General features: G+C 41.9%; 1 protein-coding gene across 1 annotated transcript; it reads left to right on the plus strand.

Moving 5' to 3' along the window:
- Positions 1–20,422: 20,422 nt before the first annotated feature.
- LOC103632050 (maternally expressed protein 9) lies at positions 20,423–21,048 on the plus strand. Its single transcript, XM_008653903.3, has 2 exons — positions 20,423–20,573; positions 20,781–21,048. Exons 1-2 carry the CDS (start codon positions 20,492–20,494, stop codon positions 20,960–20,962), a joined length of 264 nt encoding a protein of 87 aa, XP_008652125.1. The 5' UTR covers positions 20,423–20,491; the 3' UTR covers positions 20,963–21,048.
- The last annotated feature ends 5,634 nt before the right edge of the window (positions 21,049–26,682 follow it).

Raw genomic sequence — 26,682 nt, forward strand, 5'->3', positions numbered from 1 at the left:
TACGTTTTCCAATTCACAAAATTTAGTCAAAATCTAACCAATTTTTTAGAGGACTTAAATATAAAGTATGTTTCCCTTTAAATTTTAATGAAAAAAATATTAGAATGCTTTGGGATGCCTCCATCAGCTCGCGGATGCTGTTGTGGATAGACAACGGTATCGGTATAAATCACACTGCACAGAATGAGGACGTTTCTAGGAGAACGTGCATTCGGTCACGTTAGCGGAAAAATCCTGAGTAGCAGTAGTTGCCTCCCATATCGGTGTCAACACCACGAATGTTTCGTGCGACACAGAAGGTTTGCGGCTTGCTGTGGCATTAATCCGGCTGCGGCTTGTACAGTATTTTGTCTCTATGGATTGCAGCTGCAGCCGTCCGAACAGCTGCAGGTCCTGTGGTTACAGGGCAGCCGAACAAGTCGTTGGTGCGAGGTCGGAGCAGTGGCAACCTGATGCTCAAGGTGGTTCCAGATGTCCACTCAGACAGATGCTAGAGGCTTTTGGATGCGACATGCCTCATCAGGGGAAGTGGATCCTAAAGCCGATGTTGCCCGCTAGGAGCAGGGTGCTCCAAGCCAAGAAACATCCTAGAAAGGGAAGGAGGTGGCGCCGAACGAGGGTGGATCAAGCGACGATCGCAATAGGTCACCCGATTGGGGAGACTCCTCGCAAATAGTAACGATAAGGTCATTAGGACCTTTTGGGGGCACATGGCACGATCATGAGAGTTAGACTTCCTTGTTAGACTTTCTTTTTTTGTCACATCCTTACATCTATTTTCTTAGCCCTATGACGTCAGCCCCTTGTAGCACCCCGAAAATCCAAACCTAGAAAATTTCTCAAACTCGCTCTAAATTAAAAATGAATTTTAAATTTTGTTTCAAAATGTTTTCTTGCGAGTTGATCTCAACAAAGAAAATATAGTGGTCTTCCTTATCTCCGAAATTCTTTTCAAAATATCCTACAAATATTTCCCTAGTGATCCCCTCAAATTCTTTTCAGAAATACTGGCTAAATGTTCCACCGATATTTCTCCAAATATTTTTCTCCTAAGAAATACCCTCGGAATCACTTTTAAAATCCCTACAAATATTTTCTTAATAATTTTCCTTATGCTCATACGTATACATACGCCTCCGGGGTCATACAGTGAGCTCTACAAGCTAATTTCACTTATCCATAGCTAATACATGTTTTATCTCTCACTAATCCTCGACTCCTCCCCTAATCCCCCACCTTGCCCATTAATAGAGGGGCAAGGGGCCCACTCATGCCATCCCAAGCCATTTCATGGCTACTCAATCCCACTCACTGACTTACTCCCACTCTAACACAAGCACAACACGCGCACAAGGATCGTTCGGTTGTTCATTCAATTGTTCGTCCAAATGTTCATAGTTCGTTCGTTCGTTCCTCCGATTGTTCGATCATCCATCCGATCGTTCATGGTTCACTTGTTCATCCGTCCAATCATTCGATCGTTCGTCCGTTCGTTTGTCCAAATAATCTTTGTCCAGCCATTATACTGCCAAAATTCTGATCGCTCGTTCGTCCGATCGTTCATCTGTTCGTTCATAATCCATGTTCATAGTTCGTTCCTACGAACTATTCATCGTTCGTTCATAATACCTATTCATCGTTCGTCCAAACGAACTATTCATCGATCATCAGATAATTCATAATCACTATTCATCATTCATCGGATCATTCATCATACTATCCATCGTTACTATTCATTGTTCATCCGATCGCCCAAATATTCAACTGCTCATCCATCATGATGATGAGCTCACATAAAACCTGCCAGACTAATATCTCAGCCATACGAACTCTGGTGACTGTGATTTTCCTTCTAGTTAGAACTTCACGGTTGGTCACACATCCCAGAATTGCTCTAAGTTGAGAACGCTTAACTTCGAGGTACTTTCGAACCAGGCTTTCAAAAAGAAAGGCGAACCATGTTTGTATAGATATGTAGCACTCCGAAAATTCAAATCTAGAAAATTTCTCAAACTCGCTCTAAATTCAAAATGAACTTTTAAATTTTGTTTCAAAATGTTTATTTGCAAGTTGAACTCAACAAAGAAAATATAGTGGTCTATATTCTCTCCAAAATTCTCCTCAAAAAGACCTACAAATATTTTCCAAGTGATCCCTTCAAATTCTTTCAGAAATATTGCCTAAATATTCCAAATATTTTTGTAGTTTGTTCATTCGTTCGTCCAAATAATCTTTGTTCAGTCGTTATGCTGCCGAAATTTCGATCGTTCGTTCGTCCGATCATTCGATCGTTCATTTGTTCATAATCCCTATTCATTGTTCGTTCATACGAACTATTTATCGTTCATCGTTCGTTCATAATCCATATTCATCGTTCATCTTTCGTTCATATGAACTATTCACCGTTAAACGGATCATTTATAATCATTATTCATCGTTCATCCTACTATTCATTGTTACTCCGATCGCCCAAATATTCAACTTCTCATCCATCATGATGATCAACTCACCTAAGACCTACCAGACCAATATCTCAGTCATACGGACTCCGAGGACTGTGATTTTCTTTCTAGTAAGAACTTCCCCTTTGGTCACCCATCCAAGAATTGCTCCAAGTTGAGCACGCTTAACTTTGAGGTTCTTTCGAAACAAGCTTCCAAAAAGAAAGGCGAAACATGTTTGTATGGATACACCATCAATCTTATAAAACTTGGCCCAAGATACCACAGCCCGTCCAGACGAGAGTATCACAGTATTCCAGTTGTCTGGGTGCTGCCTTACTCTTGTCCGACAACAGAGAAGGTAGGAACAATTGCCACCAACATAAGTATCTGCTCATGAACAGTCCAGAAATAATTCATGGCACTTTGCTTCCAAATATCTCTAAATATTCTAATTTTGGAATATTCTAGGAATATTCCTTTTCCCTTTTCCTTTTATATTCCTATGATTATAAAAACCAAAACTCCTTTGTCCAGTCTCTCATTTTGACAGTTCTGATTTCTAAATTCTTATCAAATTACCCTCTATCCATCCATGTAATTCCGTAAGCATGGTTCATATTCTAGAAAACTCCAAAAATAGTCTTGTCCCATATTTCACCTATAATTTTCTATCCAAACCGATTCTTTCACCACGATTCTCATAAACAGTAAACTCTACCATACTAAACCATACGCACCCATCTATAAATACCTCCAGAGAGTTACCCTCTCCCTTCCACACCCTCAACAACCTGAGCTAAGGCAACCACCCCCCGCACTCAGTTACCTCGCTCTGCCACTACACTTCTAGTATTGGTCCACCTCCAATACACTCTTCGGGTAAGCATCTCTACTCCATCAACACAAACTACACTCAAAACTATATTCACCCATCTACCACCATTCCTGACCACTATAATGAATATTTGTTGATATACTTGCTGATTTGTATGCTTGCTTGTTCATGCTATGTAGTTATCGGAGCGTTCATGCTGTCTCGTGAAGGCCAGTTCTACAAGTCTACGCCAGACGGTGGAGCCAGAAGCCAATTCCACGAGCTCTCACCCTTTCACTGGTTAAAGCATGGCAAGCTCACTGGATCCCTTTGATGCATAAATTACATATGTTTTTCAAAGACAATCATCAGCATGTTATTTTATGCATTATATGATTTTTCTGCTAAGAGACATGTTAATATGGCAACCCAACCTTAGAACTTTGCCGCAATTCATCTTTATACTCCTTAACGTTTTTGTTACAAAAAGGTTTGAAAAAAGGTGTGAGTTTTTCAAAATAAAATGTTTTTCAAAATGTGTATGATGAAGGGTTATCACCCTTATCACCTTTGAGTGGGATGATCAGGGACTCCTCGGTGTTAGGTGGGCCTTAAGGTGATGGCTCAGCCGGGTTAGGTGTGAGAATGAAGAATTACCCCTCTCGTATAAGGACCGGTATGCCATTCTTCACTGTCTATAGTCTTATCAAGTACAACCACTCTAGACCATATGGGCAGTCGCTTGATCCAAACTTGCACGGTCGGCACCCTAGGGTTATGTTGGCTAGCGAGCACCGGGAGGACAAGGAGGGGGAAAGTTTTGTCCTGGTTTGGGCATGGAGGTGGCCATGTTACTTTTGGTATAACTGTTAAGGTAAAGACATGTAGGGGAGGAGAGAGTTTCGGTAATCCGATCTCACGACGGTGAGATTGCAGAAACCGGACTATTGGGTGAAGTGTACACCTCTTCACAGAGTTTCAAAACCTATTCGAATAGTCCGCGTCCACAGATTTGAATGAGTTATGACTTGGTTTGACAATTAGTATGTTGTTTTCCAAAAATGCTTTTGACAATTGGTTTCAAAAGTTTTGATGGTTGAGCTGTGAGCTATGGTGGACGGGAAGTCCAATAGCTGTTTTTGAAATTGAAAATGAAAACCGTTGGGAAATTACCGAGATTCCTGGATGGTTTAGTCTAGGGGATTTTGTTCTATATAAAAAAATTCCTGCTCCTTTGGAAGAGGAAGCATTTTGAAAAAAGATAAAATGTTTTACAAAATAGCCCTAAACCCTAAACCCTACTGCATAGAGAACCCCCTACAGCAAGCATGTTTACTAATGCAGGACACCAAGACTTGCAGGACACCAAGACTAAAGAATATGTATAACTATTCACAAAATTTCTTTGTACATATAACATAGAAGAAATTTTGATTGTCCTCAATGAACACAATCATGATGAAATAATAACAGAAGGACATTAAATAAAAACGGTGTTAATAAACGTATATGAGGTAACAAAAACATATATATCGTGAAATGATTTTTTGAGGTCAAAGTGCAAGGTGGCAATAAAATGAGAGAATTCCCTATTTAACGCTACTATATGAGTGCTTCCTTCTATGGCCATGAAAATTACATACTCATTGGATGCAAGATCTAACTTTTATTCTTAATAACACTAATGTTAACTATTCCATCAAGACAATGATGAGTGCCATGTGGAAAGATGGGGCTGCACTTATGGTTTGCAATTCTGCAAGTAACAGCTAGAGCATCAGCTGGTGGAGCATTTGTGTTTCAAGCATTTGTGTTAAAAACCATCCGATATCAAAATTAGCATTTGCGTTTTAATTCCATCCTTTGATGTGTTTTTATTTGCTATCACCATTACCTTGTTATCCATCGATCTTGCCTTGATACTTATCTTTGTGCCTACTCTTTAAAAATCTCCTCTCTTCCACCTCAATTTGAGAGCGGCAATTTACCTATCTCGCCCTTGGACGTACCCTCTCCTTTTCCATTTGAAGGTCCGGTCTTAACTCCATTATTTATGGTACTTATACCCTTCGTCTTATGCCTATTTATCTCCTCTCATACATCCTTGTTTGTTATTAGCTTAAAAACCCTCGTGATATCTTTGCCCATGCCTTCCTGCTTACCTTGAACCTACCCTTTGAAGCCCCCTCTTTTCTATCACTGTTCAAGGATAATGCCTCATCTATTTCATCATTCACTACTCCCCTTCTTTGACACCTTGCAAGTTTTATCTAAAATACATTCATTGGTTGTGTGTTTTTTTGTGATCACCTTAACCCTTGTCATCCATCGATCTTTTACCTTGATGCTTATCATGTACCTGTATTTTAAAGCTTCCTCTCCCATTTGAGTTCAGGAGTGTTGTCTTACACCTCCTGCTCTTATTCGTTCCCTATTCCTCTGTCGTGTTGCAAGTCTTGTCTTAAGTCGATCTTTTGGTGTGCTTTTTCCTGTTACCTCTTATACCTTTGTAATCACTAGATCTTTCCATGATGCTTATCTTATGCCTACCTTTTGAATCATCATCTTTCCCATCTCGATTTGAGAATGGTGTTTTATCTACCCTCACCTTGGTTGTATTCTCTCTCTGTCGGTTACAATCCTTGCTTTAGCCTCATCCTTTATTATGCTCATGCCCCTATCCTGCATGTCTTATTATTCCTCTTGCATTTCGATGGCCTTAGAGTAGTTTCCCCTTTGTAAGGAAAGACCACCATCTAGTTAACATTAACGTGTAGCAACGAGATGTTTGTTGTTGTATGCTTGTGCTGTTTGTCTTTGTGTTATGACTGATTTGCTTCTTTGTGATGAGTGTTGGTGTGTTGTGGCCCCTAGGCCCGCAATGACATCCGTTTACTAGCTGAGTGCCATAGAGTTAGGTAGCTGGGTGCTCTCCCTTTTCTCTTTAATCCATCTATGCTTACCTTTGCTATCTATACCCTTCCCTCTTGCACCTGTCCAGTTGGCATCCTGCAACCTCTCTTAATCAGTCAATATCAGAGTCGGCAGCATCTTCACCAAGTGTGTATCAATGCTCCTAGTAAGGGGGTTAGCTGCTAACCCCAATGAAGACAATGCGATCAACATCAGCCAACAAGATCAAAGAGGTGTAGTGAAAGCGTGTGTGGGTCCTAACCCACAGGTCCATGAGATCCTTAAGAATTATATCAATTGGTTGCGAGCATCTGAAGGTCAAAGCAACCAGTGCACAAGTTAAGCTTTCAGAGTCAAATTCAACTCAAGAAAGTCGTGAACAACCTATGAACCAACCTTGTTTTCTTGCTAGCGTCTTCTTGATTCTCGGGGGGGGGGGGAGATTCCTGTTAAGTGGGTTAGATTTGTAACACCATGAATTTGGGGGTATAAAATTTCTTTTCTAATATTCACCAAATTCAGGTGTTACCCTCTCTTTTCCTTGCTTTTCTTTTTCTAAATAGTGAAGAGTTATTTTGTTTTATAACTATGCAAAATCCTAGTAAAATAAAATCTTAGAGGAACTTTGATTGTTGCATTCATGCTGATACATAGTGTTTATGAGTGCAAAATGTTATCATTACAGATTAAAATATATCGAGGATGTTCCCAAGAGTTTTTGGAATCTTCGGAAGGTTTCTTCGGGTATGAAATATGAATTTCAGTTTTTCTAATATTAATTAAATACCTAAAATGTGGTAGTTGTGAAAACTATAAATTTTTTGGAACTCGATAATATATATATATTTCTTCCTCTCGTCGAACCTATTCTAGATCTCGTGCCCCTTTTCGCGAGATTACTGAACCGCGTCTTCTCGCGAACGGCATGCTGCTTGCGTCGGCGATCCTCCTCTATCCTCGTCTTTCCCTTCGGCATCCACCTCGTCATCTTGGGCCCACGGGCCGGCTCTGACTGTCTTCGTCTAATTTTATCTAACCCTGTCTACCACCCATCTAACTCTGTCTAACCCTGTCTCGTGCAACTCGCCGCGCAGCTGTCTCTCTCGCTCGGCCAGGACAAGAGCCGCTGTGAAATTGACAACCACCTCTCGCGCCCTCTCCTTTCTATACATACCCTCTCCTTTATATACAATCGTACACCCCTACCATGAACCTCTTCCCTCTTCCTTCTCACACATGAGCAGCCCACGCGTTTTCCTCTCTATGCATTGTGCCTTCGTGGTCTAAGGGGCCGCCTCGTCGTCTTCCTCACGTCGTCGGAGGAGCAGCCCCATCGTCTTCCTCGCGTCGTCTTCCTCTTCATTGCGTGCCTGCTCGGCTGTTCTTCATGTGTAGGTGACAAATCCTCTCCTTCTCCCTCTTCTTCGCCTCCTTCTTCCTCATCACTACACAAACATCATGGCGGTCAAGGAGCTCGCACCAAACTCCCTACTCACCTAGCGACGCAGCTGGCCTAGCCCCTCACCGGTGCGGCCTGGCGTGCCCACGCAGCTAGCCCGCCTCGCCCCTAGCCGAGCTCGTGCAGCCACCCTGCGTGATCCCTGGCCAGGCCGATGTCTAGCCGAGCCTTCCCTGCCACGACACACCCTTGTATGGTGCTGCTGCGCACCGCTCAGCCCCGACTCTGGCGAGCAGACACCACCGCCGTCAGCCCCACCCGCCATAGTGCATGCCACGTCGGCATCACGCCCGCTCCGGCGGGCCAATCCGTTTTCCTACTATGGCCGTTCGTGCAGTATGGAATAGGAAAAAAAAGGAAACCACCCCGTGTGGCCCCACCTGCATGCTCATTCGTTGCCTAGCGCCGCGACGCGATCTTCTCACTGCACACACGATCGCAGCACGGAAAGGAGAACCGTCGTAGGCCCCTGCATGTTCCTTCCTATACGATATCCTCATTGCACGTAATGTGTGTGGGAAAGAAAACTGACAGCCACATATTAATGCCTGGTTGGCCATGTGCAACGTCGTTCCGTGTATGGCCACACTAGATCCGGTCGGTTTTTCTGTGTCTTCAAACCCGTGGCCATCCGTGTGGTAAGTTTTAACCAATGAAAATACGAAGCATCACATTAAATGCGCAAAATATTAATTTTTTCAATATATTTTACGTCACAAACATGATTTGACTAGTTTCAGTCGCGTTAACTTTGTAACCTCGTCATGTATGAGTCAGTAGCATTGTTTTGTCGTAAACATGTTTTAACTAATTAATTAATTATTTGTTAGTCTGATTAAAACTAATTTGTAATTAAATATTAGCATGATTAATGTCAACGTAAATGTTTTCGAACTAATACTTGTTTAGTATAATCTCGTTATCTGTTAGCGAGTATCAAGCGTCGTCACACTATCTGCGCACATCGTCACGCTGCTCACGCGTGATGTGCTCGTTGACGTGCAGATTCGCGCGTCGTTCACGCTGGTCGCGCACACTGTTTCGTGCGTCGTCCGCGTGCTATGTCGCACGTGGCCGCACGTCGTTCACACGCTATCGTGTTGTTTCGCGCGTCATGATTTCGCCTCGCTTAGAATCTCTCTTTTTAATTAAATTACTTATTTAATGATAGTTGTTCGTGTAGCAGATTAATCGAACTAAATAGTAGATATAATTTATATTTGATAAAGTCGAATTAAATGTTATAGTTAATACCTGTTTGGCATAAATGCGATAACTTCTTGACCATAGCTCCGATTTCCGCATTTCTTTTCCTCGCGCCACCATAGAAGCGAGCTTTATTTTTTTTATTGCATGCTTTATATTATTTTATCTTGTATGATGTAATGTTCTTATGCAAGTATATGTTTGCTTGTGCTTGTTTGTCTTCGTTGTGCGTCGCTAATAGATTGCGATCTGTTCCTGAGCTTCGAGGAATCGACAATCAAGATTTGATGAACCTCTGGTCCTGAGATAAAGTTCTTTGAGTCCTACGAAGTCGAAGACCCTGAGCATCGGTTTGGTGAAGGCAAGTGTCCTCTGACCTATTGTGTCTCATTTACTTTATAATTCATCAACCCGCATACCATGATCAACCTAAGGATTGACTAGTATTCTGTTTTCATGTCCTTGTTTACCCTTTGGGTATTGATTATTATGATTAGCTCTATGCTAGCGCTTTACTTTTAATCAATGAACATGATGAGATACAATGATGATACTATGATTTTTTTCTGGATATGATGATATACTTGTGGCATTTTAGGGGACTCGAGCGGTTTCTCGAGCGCCTCTCCATAAGGACTTGTTTGTTGGATGACCACCCGGGAAAATAGTGCAACCATGAGGGTGGTATGGGACGCCCTTAGCTAATTAATTAGAGGAACTGAGGTGTAGTTCACTTCGCCGTCGTGCCGTCAATGGGCTAGGTGTATGCGGCTCGCTCTGCCGAGGGTGGATTGCCCCTTGGGGAGGAGTGCAGTACATTTAGGAAACCTAACGGGCAGCTACACACTCAGGGAATCTTTGTAAGGGTTTCGTAGTGAATCCTTGGCCATTCACCTCGAGAGTGAATAAGGGTCTTGCAAGCCCGGGCTAGAGAGGGAATCATGGCTCGTGGGTAAAGTGCGCAACCTCTGCAGAGTGTTATGAAACTAATATATCAGGCGTGCTCGCGGTTATGAGCGGCCTTGGGAGCTCCATTGATTAGAGACACATTGAATCAGGACTACTTTGTTTACAGATGATGATGAGGATAATGCTGGTTTCTATTGTGATTATGATTATGATTATGGTTTCTGGTATTCCTTCCGTTTGGAAAGAGTACTTTTGGGTTAACAACTTGGGTTAATGTTAAAACCTGGCTATCTACTAGTAATAGTTACCTGATCAACTAAAAGCAACTGCTTGACCTTAACCCCACATAAAGCTAGTCCACTACAGCCAAACGGGACATTTGTTGAGTATGTTGATGTGTACTCACCCTTGCTTTCACAAAACACCAGGTTGCCTTTGGTGCAATCTATGCTCAGGTAAAGAAGGTGTCGAGGTGGATCTCCAGGAGTTCCAGGACTTCGACGAGTTTGCGGATTAGGCTAGCGACCTCCCCAAGTCAGCTGCCTATTGTTGGAGACTTGTTCTCAAGTGCTATGAATTAAGAACAAGGCAACATAAAGTGTTAAATGTTAACGTCCTTCGTCCATGAAACATTATTCCCTTGAGGATAATGGGCCTTGAACGAAGGTTGATGAAAGAATAATTATGAAGCTCAAGTCTTCGTAATAAAATTTCAATAGGTATTGTAAGATGACATAAAATAAAAGGTATAAAAGGGGGAAATAAATCATAGACGAATTATATTATATTTACTTAATATATTGAATCATCAAATACGATAATACCTCTGCCTTGGCAAAGGTTGAATTCCAGAATATGCTATTGCAATTACCAGAATCCGTGAACAGTAAAGGAATATTGTTCACTATTTATAGGCACAGGACGCAGCCTGTGATGAATTACAAGTATGCCCCTTATAAAAGCTTACAACAATGACTCAGACCTTTAGGGACTAAAAGGTCATTCTACCTTTAGGTCGGTTTGTAATACCGAAGCTTCTCGAAGAGGAACCTTCGGCCATCTTATACAAACAGCTTCAGCCGAAGACCGCTTCTTCCTGTAAGACCTTCGGCGACGAAGCATAGGCCCAACAGTAGCCCCTTTCGCGGTGCTAGATCGTTTTTCGTAACGAGCTTGATCCGTGAAAAAAGTCTCTTAGGCTTCGGAGAGCCGAAGGTCCAAAAAACACCTTCCCTGAGCTCGTTGTCGAGAAACGATTCAATTTCCCAGCGCGTAGCGGTCCCACTTTGCAGAGTTACTGTTTGGTCTCTGCGGTCCACCGCACAGCGAGTGTAAGCGGGTGTCCGCCTGGTGTAAAAATCCTGGTGCTTCGCCTTCTTACCTGCAGTACTATATAAACAGACGAGTAGGTGTGAAGTTACCACAGCATTCATTGCTATTTGCACTGTTCTGCTGCCAAAATTTTTAACCATCGCCAAAGCTTGTCTGTCGGAATCAAACGAAGCTCCAGTTTGAAGCCTGCTTCGTCAGAAAAAACTTCGGAAGAAGAAAGTATTAAATTTCCACACGCTCGTAATTAAATGGCCAGAGTGCGTTCTACCGCCAGGGTTGAGCGTGAGGGGGGCGAAACTGAAGCTTCGGAGACTGTTCCCATCTCCGAAGCCATGCAACGATCTGGGCTGGTGACTTCGGAAAAGATCCCTAGTGATGATGCAGAACAAGCAGAACAAGCAATTGCTGAAGCAGAAGAAGAAGATATTGAGGAAACTGATCCCGAAGATGATTATCGCATTGCCATGCCAAGCAAGCCCAGCCACTTGGACTTCGGGAAATCTACTGTTTCGAAGGCTGATCTGTCCAAGATGGTAAAGTCAGGCTTTTTTACTGAAAATCAGAAAAAGCTATTACGCTTCGGGGGAGAAGAGACTACCCCAAAGCCGGAGAAGGATGAAATTGTTATTTTCAAAAGCTTTCTAAAGGCTGGATTAAGATTCCCCCTACATGGGATTATTGCAGAGGTACTGAAGAGGTTCGGTATCTATTTTCACCAGCTAACCCCTAACGCTATCGTTAGGCTTAGCGTTTATATCTGGGCACTCCGAAGCCAAGCAGTGGAACCATTTGCGGACAGCTTTTGCCGGGTTCACGAGCTGCATTATCAGACGAAGGCTAGAAAGGATGGATTGCATGACAATTTTGGTTGCTATAACTTCGCCTATCGGAAAACCACAAAGTTTCCGGTAATCAGCTATCGAAGCAAATGGGCAGCAGGCTGGAAGTCGGAGTGGTTCTATGTCAAGGTTGATGACGACAAGGAGAAGCTTGTGCAAAGTCCACTCGAACTAATCTTCGGAGAAACCCGACCTCGCTGTAACATGACACCCGTAGGTCCAACACAACAAGCAATGAACGAATTCAGAATTATTGCAGAGCATATCAGTACAAGGGACCTGGTTCAGGAGTTTTTGGCTTTCAAAGTTTTTCCCAGTTTGAAAGAATGGGAAATGCCGAAGCTAAAGGGGGAGAAGAAAGAAGGTGAACTTGTACGTTTACCTTACTATTTCAAGTTTAAGAAATACTTTAAAGCGCCTTGCCAAGAGTGGCTAGACACAATTGAAGTAATGTGTAATGAAATACTTGGCAATTATTCCAAAAAAGAAGATCAATTAATGACTGCGGCCTTCGGCACCCGTCCGAAGCGAAGACTGAACCGAGTGTTGGATGCCTTGGGTTTTGAATACCCTGACTATGAAAATCTGAACAAAGGTGCCGGAGGCCAGAAAAGGAAAAGGGTAACCGAAGCCTCAAATGAAGATGAAAAAGAGACACCAAAGAAGAAAATTCCAAAGAAGAGGAAAGCGTCTTCTCCGAAACGGAAAATATCTGACGAAGAAAAATCCCCCGCATCACCCTCTGCCGCTGACGTTGAGGAAATTCTGAAGGTAATGACTGAATCCTTACCTGCGAAGCTAAGTCCACTGGGGCCCCAACTGACAAAGTTTTTTCAGAAGGACAAGGAGCCCGAAAAATTGAAGAAAATAATCAAAGCAAAGAGACAAAGAATTATCACTGTGACAGAAGTAATTGACAAGACACCGCCAAGAGCTTCAGCTCAGAAAACACCAGCGGCTGCGGAAGGGACAGATATTGAAATTACACCTTCGGAGGTCGCAGCTGCCGAAGCTGCCTCAGCTGAAGATTTGAACCTGGAGAGAACAATCGAAAACATTGACAGAATACTGCAAGATATGGCTGCGGAAGAAGCTACCACCGCCGCCGAAGAGGCCGCGACCGCAGCGTCGGAGAAAGGGAAAGAAATTGCTGATGAAGCTTCAGAAAACGAAGCCTTCATGTTCCAGAATTTAGTTGGGGAAAAACTATCAAAAGCTGAAATAGAAGAGCTTAGAGAGTATGCCAAATCCTGCGGATACAAACCTGGAGCACTCCTCTTCGGAGGCGTTGATGATGAAAAATTAGATTGTATTCGAGATCAAACCGGAGCCAAAGTTATCGGTACTCTGTCAAAGAGTATCGGTTTTCCGAAGCTGGAGACAGACATCAGCCGTTACCGACGACAACATATCGTTGGTAGTTTATTTTATTCCAATTTCAAGGTGAACTACTTTTCCCTTAACTTTTATTGTTTCTAATAATGAAAACACGTCTAACGAAGGTTGATTTCGTGCAGAGTATGCTGTTGAGCAAAGCCTTGAAAATGCAGCAAGATTTTGAAGACAAGAAGCACGAAGTTATAATTGAAAATTTGGAAAGCAGAATAAAGGAGCAATCAGATGCTATCGAGAAAAAGAACTTCGAGCTCCAGGCGACCGAAGGTTCATTGGCGGAAGCCGAAGCAAAAATAACAGAACTGAACTCGAAGCTTCTTCGCCAATCTGAGCAGTTCGAACGAGAGAAGCAAGACCTTAATGCAAAACTTGAAGCCGAAGCTCAACAAAATTCAGATTTGAGAAAATTATTGACGAGCCTTCAAGAAAAATGTTTGGAATTTAGCAACAAATGCATTCAACGATTAAGAAAGATTTTCCACTCAGTTGGAGCCAGCAGTGAAAAATTCACCCCCTCAGCTGAAGATCTACCGAAGACCTTCGAACATATTGAGGGTGAGATTGACGAGCTCGACGAAGTCATAGCTGGGCACGGTGACTTCTGTGCCTGGGTGGCTTCTCGGGGCACTGCTGCAGCTTTCCTAAAAGCTGGCTGCGATCATGGAAAGATTGTCAATAGGCCAAATTTCACTTTATCACCATCGATCCTAGATGATATTCCTGATCTCGCCCGAAGTATCTCTAACAGATTTGTAAAAATGATATGGACAAAAGGTGGGCGAGAAAAGGCTGGAGACGAAGCTCGAAGTCATCTTGAACCAGTAAGAGATTGTACCTTGCGCTTACCTCTCCCTTCAAGCTTGGTTTTGACTTACAACAACCTTATTCATGTAGGATGACGAAGCCGAAGCTGATGATTAGAAAATGACGCCGAAGCTGAAGCTCCTTGGAGATTAAATAGTAGACTGTAGACAGTACTTGAGAAACTTTTGAGATAACTTTTGTAAATGTAACTGAAACTTGTCATTCTGTTCATACCTTGTAATATATCCTTATCCTTCCATTGATGTATGAGAAGTGCTTTGATGTGGACGAAATTTTCTTTTTTGAGCTGAAGGCGAAAAAACACCTTCCCTTCTTTTCGTACGCAGCGAAGCATAGAAAACAACATTTCCCTCTTTTCCGAAGCTCTCCTTTTTGTACACGAAGCTCTTTCTTCCCCCCTTTTTTTTCTTTTTGCCGAAGCAACCGCTTATGCCATGATGATGATTATCCTACATATGCCTGGATGAATGTTTATGAATGCAAATGCTATGATGTAATGTGATGTGCAAATGAATGGCCAAACACGTACCCGAAGCCATACTCATAGCCATTGTTTCCTTAAAAACAAACACACCTCAGCTCTGCATTCCCTTAGGAACGACTTTGGAGCTTCTTCGCCTTTACTTTTGGCGGAATCAGCGTTGACTTTTCGCTGTAAGCTCTGCATTCCCTTAGGAACGACTTTGGAGCTTCTTCGCCTTTACTTTTGGCGGTATCAGCGTTGACTTTTCGCTGTAAGCTCTGCATTCCCTTAGGAACGACTTTGGAGCTTCTTCGCCTTTACTTTTGGCGGTATCAGCGTTGACTTTTCGCTGTAAGCTCTGCATTCCCTTAGGAACGACTTTGGAGCTTCTTCACCTTTACTTTTCGGCACTCGACGGTGCGTTCTCAGCTTTTACATTTACATTCCTTGGGGGATTTTGCTCTTATAGAACTAAAAAAGGAAATTACATGTGATGGCCCCATTAAAAACCTTTCTCCCCCTTCAGAAAGGAAAAGGGTGCCATGAAAGAAAAATAAAAAATGTGAAAAATTACATCGAGTTACACATAGTATCGCCGAAGCTCATCCGCATTCCAAGATCTAGGAATGTCGTTGCCGTCCATATCCTTCAATCTGTATGAACCGGGTCTTGACGAAGATGCTACTAAGAAAGGTCCGTCCCATTTCAGCTGCAACTTGCCCACTGTATCTGGATTGGCCACTCTCCGAAGCACCAAATGTCCTGGCTCAATATTCTTTAGCCGAACTTTTCTATCTCGCCACTTGATTGTTTCGGCTTGATATTTATTGATGTTCTCCACGGCTTGCAGCCTGATCCCTTCTAAAGCATCTTTTTCCACAGAATAAGCAGCTTCGAAACCTGATTCTGCCGAAGCTACTACTCTTATTGATCCGGTTTTAGCTTCCTCCGGAGTTATTGCTTCGTCATCGAATAATAACTTGAATGGAGTAAAGCCTGTAGACCTTGATGTTGTCGTATTGTGGCTCCACACCACTTTGGTTAACTGATCTGGCCACTTTCCCCTGGGTTGATTGAAGATTAACTTCATTATTCCTGTCATTATGATGCCATTGGCTCTTTCAACGAGTCCATTTGACTCCGGATGTCTGACTGATGCAAAATGGATCTTCGTACCAATTTGATCACAGAAATCCCTGAAAGCTTCGGAGTCAAACTGTGTTCCGTTATCCACAGTAATAGCCTTTGGTACCCCGAAACGACAAACAATATTCTGCCAGAAAAACTTTTGGACGGTGGCCGAAGTTATTGTGGCTAAAGGCTTTGCCTCGATCCATTTAGAAAAATATTCCACCGCCACTACAACATATCTTAGGTTCCCTTGGGCCGGTGGTAACGGACCTAACAAGTCAAGGCCCCACCTTTGCAATGGCCAAATGGGTTGTATGAGCTGTGTTAAGGACGAAGGTTGTTTTTGATCTCTTGCACATTTCTGACAACCTTCGCACTTTTGGACTAATTCCGCTGCATCCGAAGCTGCCTTCGGCCAATAAAATCCTTGGCGGAAATTTTTTCCAAGTAACGGCCTAGATCCAATGTGAGATCCACACAGGCCTGCATGTATTTCTTTCATCAACTCTATACCTTCGGTTCTGGATAAACACTTGAGTAGCGGAGCACAAACTCCATGCTTGTACAACTCCCCTTCTATGATGACATATGGACGAGCTCTTGCCTCTATCCTCCTGTTATAAGCTTCGTCATCTGAAAGGAATTTTCCCTGAAGGTAAGAGATGATCTCAGTTCTCCAATCTTCGCTATAAACAGGAGATATATTGAGGACTGCTCTTTCAAGAAGTTCCACCAAAGGTGCTTTTATTGTTTCGAAGAACACATCCGAAGGTAAAGGCAGCCCCTGTGCTGCTGACTTAGCTAGCAAATCAGCATGCTCATTTTGTCCTCGAGGGATATTTTTGACAGAAAATCCTTCGAATGAAGCTTCAACTCTTCGAACCATATCCAGATATTTTTCAAGCTTCGGATCTTTAGCCTTGCAACTCTTGTCAATATGACCCGAAACAACCTGGGAATCAGTTTTAAGTATGGCCCTTCTGATTCCCATTGCTTTTAGCTTCCGAAGACCCAGAAGCAAGGCTTCGTACTCAGCAATGTTATTTGTGGAACTAAAATCAAGTTTTGCCGCATAGCAAGTTTTAACTTTGGAAGGTGAAACCAGCACAGCAGCAGCTCCCGCTCCGAAGGTTCCCCAAGATCCATCACAAAACACTGTCCATGCTTCGGCGTCTTTATTTGTTTCTTCCTCCTGAGCCCCTGGCGTCCAGTCAGCAATGAAGTCTGCTAACGCCTGGGACTGTATCGAAGATCTATGAACATATTCAATACAAAATTCATTGAGATCTGTGGCCCATTTTCCAATCCTTCCAGTAGCTTCTCGGTTCCTCATAATATCCTTCAGAGGTTGTGAAGAAGGAACAATTATGTTGTAAGCTTGAAAATAATGCCGAAGCTTCCTGGATGCCATCAAAATAGCATATAACACTTTCTCTAATTCTGTGTAGTTTTTCTTTGACATACTAAGAACTTCAGATACAAAATACACTGGGACCTGCCTCTTGACTTGGCCATCAAGCTTCTCCTGGACCAGTGCTGCACTTACCGCTGAGTGCGAAGCTGCCACATATAATAACAAAGGAGCCCCTGGCGTAGGTGGAGTTAGTGCTGTTAGATCAATCAAATACTGTTTCAGCTCTTCGAAGGCCTTCTGCTGGATTGGTCCCCATTGAAAGACTTCGGCTGACTTCAGCACTTCGAAGAATGGTAAGTTTCTCTCTGCTGATCTGGATATGAATCTATTGAGAGATGCCAACCTTCCTGTCAACCTTTGAGCCCCCTTTTTTGTAGTTGGTGGCTCCATCCGAAGTATAGCTTCAATCTTATTTGGATTAGCTTCGATTCCCTTTGTTGAAACCAAGCATCCTAGAAATTTCCCCTTCTTTACTCCGAAGACGCATTTTTTCTGGATTCAACTTTAAGCCAGCTTGCCTGAAACTGGCAAAGGTCTCCTGCAAATCAGCAATATGATTCTCCTGTTTCGTGCTTTTTACAATGATGTCATCAACATAAGTTAGCACATTCCTGCCTATCTGAGACTGGAGAACCTTCGCAGTCATTCTGCTGAAACTTCCTCCAGCGTTTTTGAGCCCCTCAGGCATCCGAAGATAGCAATATGTGCCACTTGGGGTTATGAAGCTAGTCTTCGGCTCATCTTCCTTCTTCATCCAGATTTGGTGATAGCCTGAGTAACAGTCTAGCAGACTCATGAGCTCTGAAGAAGCTGCTGCATCAACTAAAGAGTCTATCCTTGGCAATGGGAATTCATCCTTCGGACAAGCCTTGTTAAGATCTGTAAAATCGATACACATTCGCCACTTGCCATTGGCCTTTTTTACCATAACAGTGTTAGCTAACCATTCTGGGTACTTTACTTCTCTGATAACTCCTGCAGTGAGGAGTCTTTTGACTTCGTTACGAGCACCTTCGGCCTTATCATCAGACATTTTCCGAAGCCTCTGCTTTCTGGGTCTGAAGGATGGGTCAACATTGAGCGAGTGCTCAATAACATCCCTATTTACTCCGCAGAGATCATTAGCTGACCATGCAAAAACATCTTTGTTGTTGAACAAAAACCTTATCAAGGTTTTCTCCTGCTCTTCGGATAATTGAGAGCCTAACAGCACCTTCTGCTCTGCTATGTCTTCACATAAGAGCATAGGCTTCGGCTGATCTGATGAAGCTGCTTTCTCCCTTCTAAATTTGTACTGTTCACAAGCTTCAGCTCCATCTATGTTATGGATTGCTTTTGAGTCAGTCCAATTGCCTTCGGCCCTTCTGGCAGCTTCCTGACTTCCATGAATAGCGATGGGTCCTTGATCCGAAGGTATCTTCATGCAAAGATAGGCAGGATGAAGAATTGCTTCGAAAGCATTGAGTGTGCCACGACCAATAATTGCATTGTAAGGGTATTCCATGTCAACAATGTCAAACACAACTTGCTTAGTTCTAGTGTTGTTGATGAACCCGAAGGTTACTGACATGGTGATCTTGCCCAGTGCCACAATCTGTCTTCCTCCGAAGCCACAGAGAGGATGTGTAGCATCATGAATCTTATCTTCTGGCTCTTGCATTTGTCTGAAGGCCTTAGCAAATATGATATCAGCTGCACTGCCTGTGTCAACCAAGACATTGTGGACCAGAAATCCTTTGATAACACAAGAGATAACCATGGCATCGTTGTGTGGGTAATCCTTGAGCTGAAGGTCCTCTTGGGAGAAGGTAATAGGAATGTGAGACCATCTTGACTTGATGAAGGGTCCTTGCACCCCAACATGCTGTACCCTTCTATGTGCTTCCTTCTTTTGTTTCTTGTTAGCTGGCTCTGAGGACAAACCACCTGTGATCGGGAGCACCAGCTTCGGGTCCGAAGCAGCTCCAGCTTGGTCGTTGAACGAAGCCATCAGCTCAAAAAGTGGAAGTGAGTTCACCGGAGGTGGGCGCCAATGTTGGAGACTTATTCTCAAGTGCTATGAATTAAGAACAAGGCAACATAAAGTGTTAAATGTTAACGTCCTTCGTCCATGAAACATTATTCCCTTGAGGATAATGGGCCTTGAACGAAGGTTGATGAAAGAATAATTACGAAGCTCAAGTCTTCGTAATAAAATTTCAATAGGTATTGTAAGATGACATAAAATAAAAGGTATAAAAGGGGGAAATAAATCATAGACGAATTATATTATATTTACTTAATATATTGAATCATCAAATACGATAATACCTCTGCCTTGGCAAAGGTTGAATTCCAGAATATGCTATTGCAATTACCAGAATCCGTGAACAGTAAAGGAATACTGTTCACTATTTATAGGCACAGGACGCAGCCTGTGATGAATTACAAGTATGCCCCTTATAAAAGCTTACAACAATGACTCAGACCTTTAGGGACTAAAAGGTCATTCTACCTTTAGGTCGGTTTGTAATACCGAAGCTTCTCGAAGAGGAACCTTCGGCCATCTTATACAAACAGCTTCAGCCGAAGACCGCTTCTTCCTGTAAGACCTTCGGCGACGAAGCATAGGCCCAACACCTATGGTGGGTTAATTTACGTTGGCTACGTTTCAATTCTGTGTACTTTGATTTATATTATGTAAATGACTCTAGTCTTTAATATTATTACTTACTCTTTATTGTTATTCGAAGCATTGTGCTATGATGAGTCATTTATGTAATCGCTATGTACGTGAGTTCTGATCCTGGCACGTACATGGTTCGCATTCGGTTTACCTTCTAAAACCTGGGGTGACAGGTGGCATAGCAGGAGTGGAGGGCAGCGACGGCTGCACAGCTCTGCGTGCAATGGCTTGCATTTTTTGCTCCTCGTTGGCGATGCGTGTGCGACCATGAGCTCTCGACACAGGCAGGTAGTAGTAGAGCAAGAATTGTAACCTTGGGTTTTCCCACACCTCAAATAGATATAGATATAGGGATATAGATAGATATAGCAAATTCACCAAATAATATAGGGGTATAGATATAGATATAATAAGGGGTATAGATATAGATATAGACATATAGAAGATATAGATAGATAAATAGATATGATAGAATAGATAACTTACAATTTTGTCTAAAAGAAACTAAATCACTGCTAAGTTTGGAGTAGCATATCTTTGGTGAATACTTGCTAGTGAATTGGTTTCCGCTATAGTATATATATATATATATAAGTATAAACTCTTCTAGGATTATAGTATATATATAAGTATACACTCTTCTAGGATCAATCGTGAGGAGTTCCTTAAATTGTCTTGCGACATGGAGTACAGAAAGAGGGTGGATGCGCTAGTGTTTTTCTCGTTACTTCTCGGATACTTTGCTGCTCATGCACATGGGAAGGGTAAGTGAAAACTATACAGACATGTGTGTGCATGCTTAGATAGATCTAGACAATTTAGAAGATGTTATTATATGATACCGTGTGTGTATCATGGCGAATTGCTAATGTATCGCAATCCCCTGTGTTAAATTACTCAAATAATTTCGAATGTAATTATTCTCGAGGCATTTGTTGGTAATAGAACTCTTATCCTATACCTTCTACTAGGTCATGTCACAGATGATGTCGGTGTTTCTACTCCAGCTAAAGAAGGAATTATGCAAGGAAACGGAGCACGATGTGTTGTAGGGTTTCCTCCATGCAAAGATAACAAGTGCTACTGCTGCATTGGGGGGCGAACTCATGCTCGCTACTCTACGATGGCTGAGTGTAGACATGCCTGCTTCTAAACAAAAATTAAGATCGCTGTTATTATATACATTGTAATGGTAGGTAATGCTATTAATAATATATGGGAATTTTAGTTTTGGTATTATACTTTTTTCCAATTCACAAAATTTAGTCAAAATCTAACCAGTTTTTTAGAGGACTTAAATATAAAGTATATTTCCCTATAAATTTTAATGAAAAAAATATTAGAATGCTTTGGGATGCCTCCATCAGCTCGTGGATGCTGTTGCGGATAGACAACAGTATCGGTATAAATCTCACTGCACAGAATGAGGACGTTTCTAGGAGAACGTGCATTCGGTCACGTTAGCGGAAAAATCCTGAGTAGCAGTAGTTGCCTCCCATATCGGTGTCAACACCACGAATGTTTCGTGCGACACAGAAGGTTTGCGGCTTGCTGTGGCATTAATCCGGCTGCGGCTTGTACAGTATTTTGTCTCTATGGATTGCAGCTGCAGCCGTCTGAACATCTGCAGGTCCTGTGGTTACAGGGCAGCCGAACAAGTCGTTGGTGCGAGGTCGGAGCAGTGGCAACCTGATGCTCAAGGTGGTTCCAGATGTCCACTCAGACAGATGCTAGAGGCTTTTGGATGCGACATGCCTCTTCAGGGGAAGTGGATCCTAAAGCCGATGTTGCCCGCTAGGAGCAGGGTGCTCCAAGCCAAGAAACATCCCAGAAAGGGAAGGAGGTGGCGCCGAACGAGGGTGGATCAAGCGACGATCGCAATAGGTCACCCGATTGGGGAGACTCCTCGCAAATAGTAACGATAAGGTCATTAGGACCTTTTGGGGGCACATGGCACGATCATGAGAGTTAGACTTCCTTGTTAGACTTTCTTTTTTTGCCACATCCTTACATCTATTTTCTCAGCCCTATGACGTCAGCCCCTTGTAGCACCCCAAAAATGCAAACCTAGAAAATTTCTCAAACTCGCTCTAAATTCAAAATGAATTTTAAATTTTGTTTCAAAATGTTTTCTTGCGAGTTGATCTCAACAAAAAAAATATAGTGGTCTGCCTTATCTCCGAAATTCTTTTCAAAATATCCTACAAATATTTCCCTAGTGATCCCCTCAAATTCTTTTCAGAAATACTGGCTAAATGTTCCACCGATATTTCTCCAAATATTTTTCTCCTAAGAAATACCCTCGGAATCACTTTTAAAATCCCTACAAATATTTTCTTAATAATTTTCCTTATGCTCATACATATACATACGCCTCCGGGGTCATACAGTGAGCTCTACAAGCTAATTTCACTTATCCATAGCTAATACATGGTTTATCTCTCACTAATCCTCGCCTCCTCCCACTAATCCTCGACTCCTTCGCCTAATCCCCCACCTTGCCCATTAATAAAGGGGCAAGGGGCCCACTCATGCCATCCCAAGCCATTTCATGGCTACTCAATCCCACTCACTAACTTACTCCCACTCCGACACAAGCACAACACGCGCACAAGGATAATTCGGTTGTTCATTCAATTGTTCGTCCAAATGTTCATAGTTCATTCGTTCGTTCCTCCGATTGTTCGATCATCCATCCGATAGTTCATGGTTCATTTGTTCATCCGTCCGATCATTCGATCGTTCGTTCGTTCGTGTCCAAATAATCTTTGTCCAGCCATTATACTGACAAAATTCTGATCGCTCTTTCGTCCGATCGTTCATCCGTTCGTTCATAATCCATGTTCATCGTTCGTTCCTATGAACTATTCATTGTTTGTTCATAATACCTATTCATCGTTCGTCCAAACGAACTATTCATCGTTCATCGAATAATTCATAATCACTATTCATCGTTCATCGGATCGTTCATCCTACTAACCATCGTTACTTATTATTGTTCATCTGATCGCCCAAATATTCAACTACTCATCCATCATGATGATGAGCTCACCTAAAACCTGCTAGACTAATATCTCAGCCATACAAACTCTGGTGACTGTGATTTTCCTTCCAGTTAGAACTTCACGATTGGTCACCCATCCCAGAATTGCTCTAAGTTGAGAACGCTTAACTTCGAGGTTCTTTCGAACCAGGCTTTCAAAAAGAAAGGCGAACCATGTTTGTACAGATATGTAGCACCCCGAAAATTCAAATCTAGAAAATTTCTCAAACTCGCTCTAAATTCAAAATGAACTTTTAAATTTTGTTTCAAAATGTTTATTTGCAAGTTGATCTCAACAAAGAAAATATAGTGGTCTATATTCTCTCCAAAATTCTCCTCAAAAAGACCTACAAATATTTTCCAAGTGATCCCTTCAAATTCTTTCAGAAATATTGCCTAAATATTCCAAATATTTTTGTAGTTTGTTCATTCGTTCGTCCAAATAATCTTTGTTCAGTCGTTATGCTGCCAAAATTCCGATCGTTCGTTTGTTCATTATCCCTATTCATTGTTCGTTCATACAAACTATTTATCGTTCATCGTTCCTTCATAATCCATATTCATCGTTCATCTTTCGTTCATATGAACTATTCACCGTTAAACGGATCATTCATAATCATTATTCATCGTTCATCCTACTATACATTGTTACTCCGATCTCCCAAATATTCAACTTCTCATCCATCATGATGATCAACTCACCTAAGACCTACCAGACCAATATCTCAGTCATACAGACTCCGGGGACTGTGATTTTCTTTCTAGTAAGAACTTCCCCTTTGGTCACCCATCCAAGAATTGCTCCAAGTTGAGCACGCTTAACTTTAAGGTTCTTTCGAAACAAGCTTCCAAAAAGAAAGGTGAAACATGTTTGTATGGATACACCGTCAATCTTATAAATCCTGGCCCAAGATACCACAGCCCGTCCAGACGAGAATATCGCAGTATTCCAGTTGTTTGGGTGCTGCCTTACTCTTGTCCGACAACAGAGAAGGTAGGAACAATTGCCACCAACATAAGTATCTGCTCATGAACAGTCCAGAAATAATTCATGGCACTTTGCTTCCAAATATCTCTAAATATTGTAATTTTGGAATATTCTAGGAATATTCCTTTTCCCTTTTCCTTTTATATTCCTATGATTATAAAAACCAAAACTCCTTTGTCCAGTCTCTCATTTTGACAGTTCTGATTTCTAAATTCTTATCAAATTACCCTCTATCCATCCATGTAATTCCGTAAGCATGGTTCATATTGTAGAAAACTCCAAAAATAGTCTTGTCCCATATTTCACCTATAATTTTCTATCCAAACTGATTCTTTCACCACGATTCTCATAAACAGTAAACTCTACCATACTAAACCATACGCACCCATCTATAAATACCTCCAGAGAGTTACCCTCTCCCTTCCACACCCTCAACAACCTGAGCTAAGGCAACCACCCCCCGCACTCAGTTACCTCCCTCTGCCACTACACTTCTAGTATTGGTCCACCTCCAATACACTCTTCGGGTAAGCATCTCTACTCCATCAACACAAACTATACTCAAAACTATATTCACCCATCTACCACCATTCCTGACCACTATAATGAATATTTGTTGATATACTTGCTGATTTGTATGCTTGCTTGTTCATGCTATGTAGTTATCGGAGCGTTCATGCTGTCTTGTGAAGGCCAGTTCTGCAAGTCTACGCCAGACGGTGGAGCCAGAAGCCAATTCCACGAGCTCTCACCCTTTCACTGGTTAAAGCATGGCAAGCTCACTGGATCCCTTTGATGCATAAATTACATATGTTTTTCAAAGACAATCATCAGCATGTTATTTTATGCATTATATGATTTTTCTGCTAAGAGACATGTTAATATGGCAACCTAGCCTTAGAACTTTGCCGCAATTCATCTTTATACTCCTTAACATTTTTGTTACAAAAAGGTTTGAAAAAAGGTGTGAGTTTTTCAAAATAAAATGTTTTTCAAAATGTGTATGATGAATGGTTATCACCCTTATCACCTTTGAGTGGGATGATCAGGGACTCCTCGGTGTTGGGTGGGCCTTAAGGTGATGGCTTAGCCCGGTTAGGTGTGAGAATGAAGAATTACCCCTCTCGTATAAGGACCGGTATGCCATTCTTCACTGTCTATAGTCTTTTCAAGTACAACCACTCAAGACCATATGGGCAGTCACTTGATCCAAACTTGCACGGTCGGCACCCTAGGGTTATGTTGGCTGGCGAGCACCAGGAGGACAAGGAGGGGGAAAGTTTTGTCCTGGTTTGGGCATGGAGGTGGCCATGTTACTTTTGGTATAACTGTTAAGGTAAAGACATGTAGGGGAGGAGAGAGTTTCGGTAATCCGATCTCACGACGGTGAGATTGCAGAAACCGGACTATTGGGTGAAGTGTACACCTCTTCACAGAGTTTCAAAACCTATTCGAATAGTCCGCGTCCACGGATATGAATGAGTTATGACTTGGTTTGACAATTAGTATGTTGTTTTCCAAAAATGCTTTTGACAATTGGTTTCAAAAGTTTTGATGGTTGAGTTGTGAGCTATGGTGGACGGGAAGTCCAATAGCTGTTTTTGAAATTGAAAATGAAAACCGTTGGGAAATTACCGAGATTCCTGGATGGTTTAGTCTAGGGGATTTTGTTCTATATAAAAAAATTCCTGCTCCTTTGGAAGAGGAAGCATTTTGAAAAAAGATAAAATGTTTTACAAAATAGCCCTAAACCCTAAACCATAAACCCTACTGCATAGAGAACCCCCTACATCAAGCATGTTTACTAATGCAGGACACCAAGACTTGCAGGACACCAAGACTAAAGAATATGTATAACTATTCACAGAATTTCTTTGTACATATAACATAGAAGAAATTTTGATTGTCCTCAATGAACACAATCAGGATGAAATAATAACAGAAGGACATTAAATAAAAACAGTGTTAATAAACGTAGATGAGGTAACAAAAACATATATCTCGTGAAATGATTTTTTGAGGTCAAAGTGCAAGGTGGCAATAAAATGAGAGAATTCCCTATTTAACGCTACTATATGAGTGCTTCCTTCTATGGCCATGAAAATTACATACTCAATGGATGCAGGATCTAACTTTTATTCTTAATAACACTAATGTTAACTATTCCATCAAGACAATGATGAGTGCCATGTGAAAAGATGGGGCTGCACTTATGGTTTGCAATTCTGCAAGTAACAGCTAGAGCATCAGGTGGTGGAGCATTTGTGTTTCAAGCATTTGTGTTAAAAACCATCCGATATCAAAATTAGCATTTGTGTTTTAATTCCATCCTTTGATGTGTTTTTATTTGCTATCACCATTACCTTGTTATCCATCGATCTTGCCTTGATACTTATCTTTGTGCCTACTCTTTAAAACCTCCTCTCTTCCACCTCAATTTGAGAGCGGCAATTTACCTATCTCGCCCTTGGACGTACCCTCTCCTTTTCCATTTGAAGGTCCGGTATTAACTCCATTATTTATGGTACTTATACCCTTCGTCTTATGCCTATTTATCTCCTCTCATACATCCTTGTCTGTTATTACCTTAAAAACCCTCATGATATCTATGCCCATGCCTTCCTGCTTACCTTGAACCTACCCTTTGAAGCCCCCTCTTTTCCATCACTGTTCAAGGATAATGCCTCATCTATTTCATCATTCACTACTCCCTTTCTTTGACACCTTGCAAGTTTTATCTAAAATACATTCATTGGTTGTGTGTTTTTTTGTGATCACCTTAACCCTTGTCATCCATCGATCTTGCACCTTGATGCTTATCATGTACCTGTATTTTAAAGCT

This window comes from Zea mays, chromosome 7 (assembly GCF_902167145.1).
Source record: "Zea mays cultivar B73 chromosome 7, Zm-B73-REFERENCE-NAM-5.0, whole genome shotgun sequence".
Lineage (NCBI taxonomy): Eukaryota > Viridiplantae > Streptophyta > Magnoliopsida > Poales > Poaceae > Zea > Zea mays.